The following is a 14,725-nucleotide window of genomic DNA, read 5'->3' on the forward strand; positions in this document are numbered from 1 at the left end:
TTCAAGCAGACAGGTATAGCAAATACAACGAGTGATCATTGAGGGATACCGTCTTGGTGTATCACAATATTGTTACTCACTGGTCCCCAGTCGTCTTTTATGCGAAAATTGCAAGAAGCGAAGGATGATGGGAATGTGTTCAGCAGTCGACTCAAGACGGACTCAAAAGACGACTGGGGACGAGTCAGATATTGTTACAAATAACAACGAAAAGAAATGTGTGACAGTCAGTTTGAAGAATTAACATTTCTAGATGTGGTCTGAGATAGTCAGTTTATTCGACATTGAAAGAGAAGAAAATTCACAGGCAAAAGAATGTTGATAGGATAATCCAGATAGTTTCAAGTTAGCTTTTTGGTTCATTATGCAAAATCGTGTAAAAACACTCCAATGTTTGGTTTTTACTCAAGAAGCTAACTTTATTTTGCACACCCGTTTACAGTGTTCATGACACTAATTTAGCTATATATACAATTTTCCAACCGTAGACAATTAGCAGCAACAACTACAACTTTTTTCCAAAACTTTTCGTACAAATTGAATAACTCTTAAGCTACAAATTGGATACTGGGACAGTCTGTTTAGCTATATATTTACACTCGTGTTTTGCTCCGCACGTATACATATTAACAGTATTATATCTATATCATAATGCTTAAAGTAGCCCTTGAGTACTCTTGATGTGTTTATGGTCGATAGAGATTTCCCGTACAACATTTACAAAACTGTTTCCAACAACTTGAGGCAACGTTTTGGAAAGGCTTGGTTTAGGTACAATAGCTAGCGTTTTGAATTTGAAGCCTGTGTCGTTTTGTCTGTATAAAAACTGTTTTACATAAGTCACCAACTTTTAATAAAATTAATATTAATTAAACCCCATGGGCTGATTTTGTTTGGGAATAAAGCAAGATAGTTTTGATATATCACAAAAACCCATTTCAAATAATAAAAAAATCAAATCAAATTTTATTTATACACGCTGCACCAAGGGGTACAAGAGTTCTTTTCAAAGGTGTACGTGTTTTTTAACTACTCTAGCTTATGAATACTTCTGAAAACGTATCTGTTCAATAGGCATTTTACAATCTCTAGTTATTCTTTTTCTGTTAAATTTTCTTCCACGTTTAATTTCAAATTAGGTCAGATTAGGTTAGATTAGCTATTTTAACATTAATATCATAGGTGACAAATTACTCCTTAATTTTGTGTGCTAGTTTTTTCATTTTGTTCCGCTGTGTAACACGCATGTATATTTCCTGTAAAGCGCTATTGGGCACGTGTGGAAATAGCGAAATATTAATAAAACTGTTATTACTTTTATTATAAATAATAATCATTATACGGCATTTGTATACTTCTGTACTTACTACAATAGAGCCAGCTCATTTGATTACGGACTCAGTGAAAGCAGCGTTCAGTGTTTGACTTTATAAAGGAGCTGATATCACAGATTGCTTAGCTTTTTTCCAGTTCGTATCTGTCTCAGTTGTCCTTATCTAAACCATCATTCTTCCATTTTGGTTGACAATAGCAGCTCTACCTCCTTTGCTGTTGTTTTTTAGTCAAATAACTTGACCGATGCTAAGCACAATACAAAACTGCAATAGCATGAGCTATATATACATTTTTAACCCTTGGAGAAATAGAATATTGTCAAAGTCGATAAGAAAAACATGATTAAGAAGGCTATTCGGAAAACCCGGTCAAAGATGGCAGCCACCATATTCCACTCATCCTTTTTCTCTTGCAATTGTTCGTTCTCTGTCACAACGTTGGACAGAATTTGAACATGTTCCAATAACTTTTCCTGCATTTTCAATAACTCCTCCATGCGCCTATCATCATACGTGGCAGGTCTGGCCTCATCATCTGCGCCTGACTCGGAGTTAAGCCGCTGGTCATCATCCTCGTTGCTGCACAAGCTCACGTGACTGGATGCTATGCACCAGTCCTCCACTTGAGTGACGGTCAGTTTTGGGAGAGACCCCAGGCCCCCTTGTTGTGTAAAATTTGGGCCTGATTTATAGTTGCCATTCACGAGGTTTGAATGAGAGAGCTGTTTCACGAGGGATTGAACACCGTTGCGAGGGACAAACAAAGCATCAACTGAAGTAGCACCCTGTACAAAATTGGGTATATCATTTCGACTGCGCTCTGTTGTTTTATTTCTCTGGGAGGCAGCTGTGTGTTCCTGCTCTGGTGTGCCGAAGGTGGACCGTTTTCGTTTCTTAGGAATTTTGAATCGCAACATTTGAGCCATCCATTTGAAGACTACATGTCGGATCCATGCTGGCATGTCAGAAGATGCAGGGTCATGAAAATGACATTTGAGTATGAAGCACGTGGCAAGCAGAGCCAGTGAAACCTAGGATAAGAAATTTCAAGGACTTTATTAACACTATGATGTCTCTTTAATGCTTAATGCGAAACAAATGCAAACTTAATTCAATTCCTGGCAAAGATTGCGCATTGCCTTTCATTACCCAAAAAGTCAGATAAATTGGCACCGCTGAACTGATGCGTTAGCCTGATAAAATGTGAGAGGGGAGAGGAAGGGGATGGCGTAGTGTTCTGCTCAGGGGGGAGTGGCAATATATATATTTTCTGTCGTTTCATGCAACAGTAACCAAAGTTTAACTGGTGCGACTGGCTAGTTAGAAGTTATAAATACTCAAAGCAAAAATTAAGGGTGTTTCGACAACAACAACAACAACAACAACACACGCGTTTAAATACGACGTTTGACAGGTTATACCGCTGCTTTGGTAATCTGTTATGTCAAGGAAACTCATAACGTGTTTACAAATGATAAGGCATGCATTTACAGCAAGACGCCCAAATGTGTGACCACGTTTAATTTATTCACATTCTTTCGTGTATATTTAATCCAATCAAAAGCCGTGGATAGCTTGCAGTTGACTTCTAATTGGATTAAATCTGCACGAAAGAATGTGAATAAATTAAAAGTGGTCACACATTTGGGCGCCTTGCTGTAATACGATGTTATTTCAACATCAGCTTATTTGGAGTGATAATATCGATCCGTCAAAGCACAAGTACCGCTGTAAACCATTAGCAGGCCACTGTCAGTGCCGTAGTACCTGTCTTTATTTGCTCTCAAACAAACGTCAAAAACTCACAACTCGCAATGGGCTCAAGCTCAAAAGGCACATATCGACCGCACGGCATCGGACGATGAACAAAGTCACAACAACTTGAATAAAACTCTTCACTTCCATCAAAGCATTCGTGTAAATGTATACATGTGAGTAAGGTTTTCTGAAAATTACAAAGGCTAATAAGTTCCAAATGTTTCTTTGTATAACAAAGGCGAAATATTAACTTACCAAACTGTTTGGTTCGAGCTGAACGAACGGCACAATAAAGAAAAACTTTTGACAACACTCGCCTTCTTGAACACATGGCGACTAAAGTCACGCGAGCGACAAAAATCTCCTAAGGGGAGTCGGGAGTGACAGCCACCTTAATAGCAGTTTCATAGACATACCTCGAAAATTGTACCACTGAAGTAAATAGATATTACTGGTATAACCTCAGAGGTCGATGGCATGATTTCGGCGACAAGTAACATGAAGACGGTCATGGCCAGCAGGTTAGTTATCACCAGTGTGATGCGTTCGCCAGACTCCGGGGGGAGGTAAAAGGCTGTCACTGTTAAAACTAAAATCAAGAAATTGAATCACAGAAATGCATGGCCACGGCGTTACTAAAATTGGTATTTGATTTAATGTAAACTTGCATGGTATACAGTCTCAACTTCTGTAACGTCACCAACAATTGTCAAATGACTGGGTAGTGTTGTACTTCGAAGGCTTCATTATAAAATCACATATGGCTTTGGAAATATACATGTAATTGGGTCCTACTAATCTACTACTTCTATTCTCAGTGGCAAATAAGAGGTAACTCATAACTGGCATTTGGATTAGAAAAACACCCTTTCAAAGAGGATACTCCCATGTCTTCCAGTATAAAGCGAGCATAATTTCTTGTCATCCTTCATCTTAAGCTAGCTATAGTGAAATCAGAATTTCTGAGAAAAACTCAATTCTGGGTGATTTCTAGTGGGATCCCCGATGTTGCTATTTAAGCCCCACTCACGTGTGATTAGGAGACATGGTATGATCAAGTTGATGTAATAAAACAACGCCAGTCGTTGGATTTGCAAAGTGAATGTCACATCAGGGTAAGGTTCTGGGCAGCACACATAGTGGATTACGTTCCTCTTGGATGGAAATGCAATCAGCTGCCATTCGCCGTTACTGACAAACTTTTTCGTATCTGCAAATGGTGCCTCTGGGACCATGTCTAGACGAAAACCATCGTATGTCCAGGAACCGAACTTCAGATCACAAGCCTGTTAATAAAGGGAGAAATCAAAGAGGCAAGAAATGATAGGGACGCGGTGAGTATCTATTGATTACACAAGTTAAGAGGGTAAGAAACAGCAACCTGGTTCCTCTTTACAAGTTCCCAGGTGGAACCCAAGAAAAGTACCCTCCGGAAGACATTCGTAAAAAATTATCAGACAGTCTTATTAGCGAGCGCCGAGCGAAGCGAGCCCGCGAGCGGAAGAAACGCGGCTCGCTTCGTTTGCCGAAACTCGCGCCTTCTGCGCTCGCGTCGTTGCCCTCGAAGCGCTTACGTTGCCCCGAAAAGAGAGCCTGCTCGCAGGCTAACTTTCAAAACGTACTCTAAAGGGACCATAATGAAGAAACTGTGAAAATTTGAAAAAGAAAACCCTATAATTGTTACCAAACATGATTTCTAACATATATCTAAAAGGTACGACGAACATCCTCTTCCCCGGGGGTTGTCTTAATTCTTTTGTTGCCACTCGTTAATGATAAGATATTTTTGCAATATATATTTAAGTTTTCCACCTGTGTATCAAAAGGAAAGTACTTGACATCCATCTTACAAGAGCTGTAGAGAATTACTGGGGTGAGCCACTTGTTCCAGCCGGAAGAGTTGATAACTATCTGTGTATTGAATTGATCCATCCCTCCTTCACGTTCATGGTCAGCGCTAAAACAAGAAAATTATTCTTGCAGGATCTGAATTTGTTTTTTAGTGTTATTTAGTAGACCCAATATTAGGTGACTGCTAAAGGAGAAAGTACACTATTTCACAAAATTAATCGGATCAGGAAGTCTCTGACTCAGAAGTTGCAGAGATAAAGTTAAACCTTTAATGTTTGATTACAACGTCAAAGTGCTTTATTGCATAATGAATTGACAGAGAAGCTGTTTGAAAGATTTTCTAAGATTAGAAAATGTTCAGGTTAATCATAAAAAATCATATGGAAGGACTGACAACTTACTTATTGTATAGGTAAATATCAGGGGTCCAGACCGTTGATGCTTCGACATTAATGGACTTAATTCCTCCAAAGTCCGATTCATTCCATACAAGAAAAGGATTATTCCAAACCTAAAAAATCGGAAAAAATTAGATATATACGACAACAAGCTATTTTTGATTTAATAAATATCTGCTTGGCGGAGAGCCCTTATGGCCCTTATCTCCCAAAGAAGAGCTAGGGAAAACAAGAAGACGTGGCGCGTCGTGACGCTGAGTTGTAATATATCGAAAGCAACCTATTCCTTGTCTTTTTTACTGACGTTGAATAACGACAACTTGACTGGCAAGCTGAAAACAAGCCCTGTTCTCTCAGTCAGAGTTTGCAACCGATTCGTTAGGCGATGTTATGTCACGGTGTAGTTTGCCAGGCAACACTGGAGAATACATCACTTGACCCTCTGTTTTCAAAAAGCGACAGGACGAACAGTCATGTCACTAGTTCGATTGATTTTCTTTTGTCATGAGTTGATGTTCTTTAATCGTGATTTAATTGTCTTTTTCCGTGAGTTGATATTCTCTTGCTGGGTTTATTTTATATTGTTGCGAGTTTATTTTTTTCTGCCTCAAGAAAATGTGTCGTGCCGTAAGATATCTACGTTGAATCTATGAGCCACTGTACTTTAAATACTTTAGCCTCTTATCCAGTCCAGTAAAAAATAAATAACCGGGAAGCTGCATTAAATTACACTAGCGCCTAATTTAAAACTTGGATTCTCACCTGTCTCACCCATATACTGGTCTGCAAAAGTTGGTTCTTTTCGTCCTGTAGAAATCGAATTGTGCAAGTATGAGGTTTAACACTCGAGCAGTACAGTCCAATAAGCGAAATAAGACGAAAGACGGGAAACATAAAAGACTTCGGTGACTTTTACGGAAAAAGTCATTTAGCTACGAGCACTGATCGTAAACCTCCAGTCCGTTTATAACCAACTTTCAACTTGCAACCATGTTATCTCCACTTAAAAAAAATAAACCTGACGACGGCTTGTATTTGGCCAGCTGCAATATCGTAAATAATTAAATTAAGCGTGGATCAGCGTTGCAGTGGTCTTAGCAGGACAATTTATTTAGTTTCATTTATAAAAGCTATTGAAACTCGCGACTGAACAATATGATGATGCATTTGATGGAAGAGCTGTTTTCACAGTATCCAAATTTGAAATATTATCATGCACCACCAGGCTTAATGGTTAGTGAGCCGGACTTCGGATCGAGCGGTCCGGGTTCAAACCCCGGCCGGGGTCACTGTGTTGTGTTCTTGGGCAAGACACTTTACTCTCATAGTGCCTCTCTCCACCCAGGTGTATAAATGGGTACCGGCGACATAATGCTGGGGGATATCCTGCGATGGACTAGCATCCCATTCAGGGGGGAGTAGAAATATTCCTAGCCACTTAATGCTACAGAAACCGGGATAAGCTCCGGCAGTATGGGCCGCTTGGCTCGAGGCTTCCCTTTATATTTTACACCATACAATGACGCACTATAAAAATAATCTAACAAGATAGTTTAATGAATTATTCCAAAGCTATCACGAATATCTTACCACATCAATTATCTGGTGAAGAGAAATTCCAAACGTGACCGTAACCACATGTGATTTGTTCAGGACTGGGCGCAAGCGAGGGTTGTAGTTTGTAAACAAGTAATTGAGCAAGCGTTGTTCGTCATCGTCCATTTCAATCACTGATACATTTCTTCCTGTAATCATTCAAACACACTTATAGTAATATTCAAGTTGAACATCAGACGTATCTCATTGAAGCTGATAGTCCATGTAGAACGCACGCCCTCATTGGCTAACAGCATTGCCTAAAAACTAGTATATGTTTGGGGTATTCGCTAAAAGAAATAGCTTTCTTCTGTGTTGGCTGACTGAGATACTACGCGCGCTCTGATTGGTCGAAAACCTTTGGACCATTGTACCAGTGAACCCTCGCTTCTTTCCCGCCGTCCGATATGGCAGCACTGCGCTTGACTAGCGTAAGAACGAAAAATTGTTTAACTATAGTTTAACGTCATATTTTGGTCTATCAGATAATGAAATAGAAGATCTGATTCTCATAAACGATAATGATACGGATAGATCACTAAGGAACTTGTGGAAAACACTGAAATTGCAGAAGCAACAAAAAATATTTTTACTCTCCAAGAAAAGCCAAAATCGCTCTTTGGAGGAATTTTCTACTCTTCACTACAGCACTCAGAACCAAAGGTACAACGATAGTAGAGAGAAATTACCGAAGATTACGATGGTGGAAATTCTGTGGCGATTTGACCAATTTCATGGACGATATTTCGCTTCGAGTGAGATGCTGTCGAAAATAGTTTCCAGCCTTGGGAATATTTTATAACTGAACGTACACGTGTTCAAAATTTTGCACAGCAATATTAAACTCGTCTAAATCACTTTAAATTGGCTCGAGGAGTTGGCAAACAAGAAAGAACACGACACAGCAACAGTGTAAGTCAATTATATTCATAAAACGTTCGAATTTAGATATCGTAAAACAAAATTATTTCATTCCAATACTTATAAATTGAGTGTTAGATTACTATGGCTTTCATCGTTAGCTTGGGCTGCCTGTGAATGAACAAACGAAAATGTTTCGAACAATTTCGTGATGACATTCAAAGTTCCTGACGTCGACTTTGAATATTAAACAAATTATTACTGACATTGTATGTCTTTGATTTGGCAAAATAGTTTCTTTCCAAAATAGTTTTTTTGGAATCTTTAAACAGCTACAGCTCAGAAAACGCTAAACTTTAGACTGGATATATTACTTGAGTTAGAAATCTCAGACATCACCTATGTAAATCTCTACGCTGTCAACTGTACATGTCTATAGCATTTTTAACATTACCAATACTTTTCCCTTGGTTTAATTATACTTCGGGCTAAAACCCGAGACAGAAAGTCGAGTCTTTTGTTAATTTTACAGCGCATTTACATGCATAGAGCTTTCTTCCTTTGTGATCTCATTATAAAATTTTATTTTATTTTTTAAATTATTCTATTTTCTTTTCTGATATTATTCAATTGATTTTTTCTGATTTTTATTATTTTTTATTATTTTAATTCTTAATTATAGAATGTTTTAATTATAGAACTTTTTAGCGTTAAAAGTGCATGCCAGGCCGTTATGCTGAGATGATTTTACATATCGGATTCGTTTCTTATCCTTCACGTGATCTTGTAGGCATTCTTGTTTGAAAATGCTGAAACTGAATACTATTTTTATAGGCATTTGCCAGCTTTGCAGTTGACGGTCGTTTCAGAAAAGACTCAGCATGTATTTGTTTCTAACGTATTTCCAATTACTGACTTACCTTGTTTTAAAGAACCTCCCGTAGCAAAAAACAGTGCAAGAAAAACTATTTGAATAACTATACGTTCCCTGAAAGAAAACCACATCTTCTTGCTGCTTTGTTTAAAGGTCCTCCAGCTTCAACACTGTTCACTATTTATGCCTAAGAAAATAAAAATGAATTATCAGTTGTTTTTATATAGCAGCATGAAAAGAGATGACCAATTAAAGACTTGAGTGCCCAATGAGAGTTATTGAGTTTACTGACGTTTCAAAATCATTGAACATCACTTCCTCAATAAAATTTTATTGCAGCGAGACTTGAAAAGGTAAAGATATATCTAACGATAGCTGGGAGCATTAATATTTCTATTGAAAAGGGAGATATGGGTCACGTTGAGTAAAAAGCAATTGCAATACGCTCAAGGCGACGTTGAAATCGCGACTTCACCAGAAAACGTTCCGGCTCTTTGTAAATTAGTAATGCGCTATAGCAGTAAACTTAAGCCTAACTGGCTATACTCTTTATTCACTGAGAGCCGTTAATTATTTATCAGTGAATACGGATTTTATTTAACCGTCTGAACAAAATACACCTGCCCCTTAATCAAGTGGGATTTTGAATATTGGTTTTCTGTTAAGTTAACGTTTTCGTTAATTGGTTCTTAAAGAACACAGCATACGTAAAACAATTTAGCAAATAAACTGGGTTTTTGGATGCATGATCATAAAGTTTTGATATTTTATGGAAACCGAAAAGCCAACCTGATTGTCCAACGAAATATTTTTATTAAATAATTTTGGTAAACGAATGTTAATTTTTCACAGCAGAAGGGAAATCGAAGAGTATGATATACCGCGGTAGAAAGTTTATTTATTCAATTCAGTAGCATTGTTAGGGAAGCTTTACAATAGCAAATTAAAATGACATAAACCGTCGTAATGACGTCATATCGCGGCCTCCTTCGCATTATCCCAAGTTCACCCAAGCACTTTCTTTACTTATAGCATCCGCTCATTAGGGAGTGTTCTTTCCTCAGTCAGATATTGAAAATTGGTTAATGGCTTCTCAAAGAGGGTATTGTGAAAATATACTCCAGGGCCCAGTTGTCAAAGGGTGAATAACGCTTTCCACCGGATAAATCACTGTCCAGTGGATAAGTGTTGCCAAACTACACTATCCACTGGACAGTGATTTATCCGGTGGATAGCGTTGCCCATGCTTTGAACAGACCGAGGACAGTGCTTTAAAACGTTTTTAAGTTTGTAATTTAGCTGTGATTGCTTCTGCTAGAAGCCGTTCGAGGAAAGGTCATCAATTCAGATGCAAAATAAACACAGCAACAATAAATCAGTTTTGGCTTAGTTTATGTTTATCTTGTTTTGAACTATATATTAATGACGAACTCCCATCAAGCACCTGCTGGCCTTTTAAACTGTCTAGATCTCATAGAAGTGCTGTGGAGAAATATGGTTTTTTTTTTCACAAAAAAATCTCTCTTTTACTTCCATGATTGTGATTTGCTAGCTTTAGCTTCTGGCCACGTAGCGCCTAATTACTGAAAAAAAAAACGTCGCAAGGCTTTTTTTCAATGTAGATCCAGCAATATGGTTGTTTCAGTTTATGTTGACAATGGATTCGCTTTTGGGATTTATTGAAGGATGGATACCATTTAACATCAGCTTGAGACTTGAGATTATAAAGAACAATTTGGCGGGACAGTGCATTTCACACATTAATAGAATGAAGGATATGTCTTAATATCCTGCGATCTTATAATACTTCACCGGTTACAATTGCAAGATGCCAAACTCGTTTAGTTTTTTTGGCGAATAAAAGCGTTGTACACGCATCATAATATCAGATATTCTCAATATAAAACGCTACACGTACCTGCGACACAAAATCTCCGATCACGTTTGTTTGTTAGTTCTAGATCTGTTGTTTCTCGTGCTTTTCTGTTACTCAGCTCAGAAAAAAATAGCGGCGAGGTAGTTTTGAAGAAAGTTTCATTCTTAAACATTATTTGCAGTCGTATTACAGGAAACACATGCCCATTTGTAAAATTTTGGTTTTATAACGAAGATTCTGATTGGATTTCAAGATGTTTTCCATAACGTTAGGTAAACATGGTTATGACACACGGTCCATCTCTCGCCTGAAAGGAATCAAGGGCCGGCCGCATATGTGCAAAGACGTGAAGTGAGTTTGGAAAAGTTCATAAGTCCTTTGGTAACCCTCATTTACGATAAAAACTTTGAAGTTCTTCCATCTTATTCTCGCGTATGCATCAAGCTATGAAAACACGATTGACTCACGGGGAGATGCAGAAATCAGCTGCAGCAGGGACACGAAGTGCTTCCTCTCCCACTCATATTATTTCTTTATTTTCTTTCACTTATGCAACACCGTTTTTATTCCTTTCCTTTTTTCATTAGTTAATCATTCGTTATTAAAAAGAACTGATCGCTTAGAATTAGAATCATGGTGGACTCCATCAGTCGAATACTTGATGAATGTTGACGAATGTAATGCCATTACACTGCAAGGTTAACGTAACATTAACATCATGCCGCGGGGCAAAGGGAGAAACATTTTATGCTGATCACGTTTACCTTTTACTGTAATGCATTCAAATTGAAATTTGTAAATCTTGATTATCAGGCCATTTTGCTGACTACCTCTTCAGAAACCTCTTATTTTATATATGTATTTTTACCGTTGTGTATCCTATTTTTCTTTTAAATTTTTAACAGTTGTTGGTGGTGTCCGTATGGACCTTACGAAAGGAAAAAATTACAATTAACTGAGCAATATGACATGTTAAATCGATAGATAAAATGTTAGAAATATCATGATCTATCACTTTTTGTTAAAGACGCAGATACACCGACTCACAGAAACAGGGGTTCGCAGCAGTTGGGGCGACACTCAGGAAGCTCGCCTGAAAAATACGGGAAAATAATGTCGCTAAGGTTCTATTTCTATTAGTCGAGAAAAGCTTAAGACTTCAATGGACAAATTTCAAATCCCCACACAAAATGGGGTGAGATGTCTGTGTGGAGGGGGTAGAGTAGGGGAGATTACAGCCCTCCAGGCCCCCTAAATCTACCTTTGTGTTAAAACAGATCCGATGGACTAGCGTGGATTCGTTGTGAAAGTAAAAAATGAATCAAGGTATGTAAAATTACACCGTATCTGCGATGATGATGATTTTTGGCATAATTTCTCATACAAGAATAATTCCCGCAGTAATCCAAAGATCTTCCAGGAATTATGAAAAATCTATGCAGTTCTCATTATTGTAGAGATCTGCATCATCTGCTGCCAAAAGTTTCAAACATTCTTTATTTTTGATGCCAATATACGCCAAAACGTGATTTCGACAATAAGACTAACGTACAAATTTGATAAGTTTTGCGCCAACTGCTCTATCATCTTAAAAAAGTTCAATGCACAGAGAAACATTTCCTTACTTAAACATATTATTTTCTTTGCCTACATACGCGTTATCCCGCGACAGTAGCTTGGCTGAACGCACAGCGAACGATAAAACATGCAGATTACACTAAAATCACATCTTATTCCATGCAAAGGGAGAACAGTTTAGTTAAGTAAACGGTTGAAGTTCAGTAACTTCCGTGCAGTAATATATGTAAGCGTCCTAAAATAGTACAAAGTTGCTTTAAATAGGTGAGACTCATACTAATTGTTAATCAAGAAGATAAAAAAAAACCCACCAAAATCAAAAGTCAGTAATAAGCTAACCTATTTACGACTTACGTCAAGACCCATGGCCACGATTTCAATGTAAAATTAATATACATATGTAGGGTATATTTTCAATATTTATCATCCTAAAAGTATACTCCCCACTCGCTACCGGAAGGCCGTCAGATGTACTGAAACTGCCGGAAGATCAAGTGTGTATGGCTTGGTAACACAATTCAAGAAAAAGCTCAATACTGAATACTAAATACTGATTCACGACTGATGCTGCAATGGAGGCGCAACACTTGATAATGGAACAAAATACGAACAGCCGAGAAACGTACAAGAACATTCTTTTCCTTTATGATTCAAATTCTTAACTTCAAGGTGGCGCCCTTTATTTTCATTAGAGTTATTGTTTAGACTATCACGTTGCTGTTTAGTTTAAATATGATATTGATACAAAACGGTAAATTTTGAAACAGCAGCATGTAACGGAAAGAAAGTATGTTGAGGACTAACCTCGTTGTTACTTCCAAGTGCCAGTCACGAAAAACGCTTCTCTTCCATTTCATGTAACTGAATGTTAGTTTCTTAATCTAACGTTTTTTACTATTTGCTTATGTTGCCATAGCGAGCTATGGACATGCAAAACATGAACACTTGCAATGCAAAAGTTTTCTTCCCCTCACGGTGTTTCTCTGAAAACAGTAAAAAGAGGACTCCAAACCAAGAAATTATTTCTTATCTGAAATAGTCACAGTAAAATAGAAATTATGGAGCTCCCGCAATATGGCGCTAAATTCATGAGACTCCTTGTTATTTACGCTGGGGTTACAAATTATAAAAAAGCAATCACACCAGCCAGCATTTTTTTAATTGAAGAAACGTGCCGTTATAATATAATATTATAATAAAATAATATTTCAAGAGGAGGCTCCCGTCACATAACGTGGTTTTACGCCTGTCGTCTGAATTGTCGATATTTCTAATACTAGTAAGCAGTCTTCCTTCAGCGGCCGGTAAGAGATTTGGCAAAAGATTTGTATTAAATGTTCCAAACCTCCTTACAAACAAAATTGTTTTGGTGCCTCCTACATCACGGCACATCTCTCCTATTTGGTGTTTTTGATAAGTCCTTTCCTCCTTAAACCCCATTTCCGATCAAATTGTGTATCAAGTCACTTATAAAAGATCAAAAGTAATACTGAATTCTGACTTGATTTGCCGCTATAATATAGAATTATTAAATGATTGTTGTTCATTTCTTACCTTGGAACGCCGTAGTGGTTATGGTAATCACTCCAAAATGAAAAAAAAAAACTTTTCGAGTCCAACACTAAAATTTGATCAGGCTGTTAATGTTATTACCAGCATTCAAGGCGATTTTTGCTATTTGTTCATTTACCACAACAAAACTCCTGTGTGCATTCTAATTGCTATCAAGTCACATGACCTGTCAATAAGGCAATAGAATGAATAGCACTAAACGGGTTTCCCAGCAGTTAGAAAAATTAGCAGGTCAAATGAGCCAAGTTAAAAATTGGTCCATATTCTGACGTTAGTTCTTCTTAAACACCTCGCTTTAACTAGCAACACAAGCATAAACGTAATTCGCAAGGGCAAACACAGAAATCACAGTGATTTAATCGTAGTTGGACTTGCTTTTTATTCATTTGTATGAGATTTTGTGCTTGGTCTGATCAGGGCTAGAAGCGTTATTTTTTAAATGAGAGTCCATGTGTTATCTTTTTTAATTTATTATGCAAATACAAATTATCATAAGAAACGGTGAGCTGATGCTATCTCGATCGCAGGAAACGTACAGTGACGTGAAACCGAGCAAAGCTATCAAACTCACTCTGATAATGACTTTTATTTATTTTCATCTGTACACTTTTCTTTCACTCTTTTTTATTTAAAAAACAACGATATTCTTAAATTGATCACTAAAGAATACACTTCATCTGTCGAATACGTGATCAATGAAGAAACTGTCATCGATCACCCAAGTATTCAGACATCAAGGTAAGTGGATATTTTTTGTTGAATAACGTTTAATAGATGTACCTTGGTTAAAGCCACTTTATTAGAACTGGACAACGTTGGAAACGTTTAGAAACTACAATTCTGAATATTTAATTAACGAAATTTGATTGTCTAGAGTTAATTGCGATTTAATGTGAGTTGGAGGGGCTAGAGGCCGTTTCTTCATGTCACATCGTGTATCAACTATTTCATCATTAATTTGTGGGGCCCTGTTAGGGATTTTAGGGATAAGGGATAAAATAACTCACAAAATTATTTCAGGGATAAA

At 37.5% G+C, this 14,725-nt stretch overlaps 1 protein-coding gene across 1 annotated transcript; it reads right to left on the minus strand.

Moving 5' to 3' along the window:
• Window positions 1–403: 403 nt before the first annotated feature.
• Window positions 404–13,764, minus strand: LOC144658623 (neuronal acetylcholine receptor subunit alpha-10-like). The gene is made up of 9 exons (XM_078519082.1): window positions 13,681–13,764; window positions 8,719–8,859; window positions 6,932–7,086; window positions 6,104–6,148; window positions 5,345–5,454; window positions 4,905–5,049; window positions 4,123–4,378; window positions 3,509–3,681; window positions 404–2,365 (listed from the first exon to the last, which is right to left on the minus strand). The coding sequence occupies exons 2-9, from the start codon at window positions 8,801–8,803 to the stop codon at window positions 1,628–1,630; spliced, it is 1,707 nt and encodes a 568-aa protein (XP_078375208.1). The 5' UTR covers window positions 8,804–8,859; window positions 13,681–13,764; the 3' UTR covers window positions 404–1,627.
• Between the last annotated feature and the right edge of the window lie 961 nt (window positions 13,765–14,725).

This window comes from Oculina patagonica, chromosome 6, assembly GCF_052425735.1.
Source record: "Oculina patagonica isolate OP01 chromosome 6, crgOcupat, whole genome shotgun sequence".
Taxonomy (NCBI): domain Eukaryota; kingdom Metazoa; phylum Cnidaria; class Anthozoa; order Scleractinia; family Oculinidae; genus Oculina; species Oculina patagonica.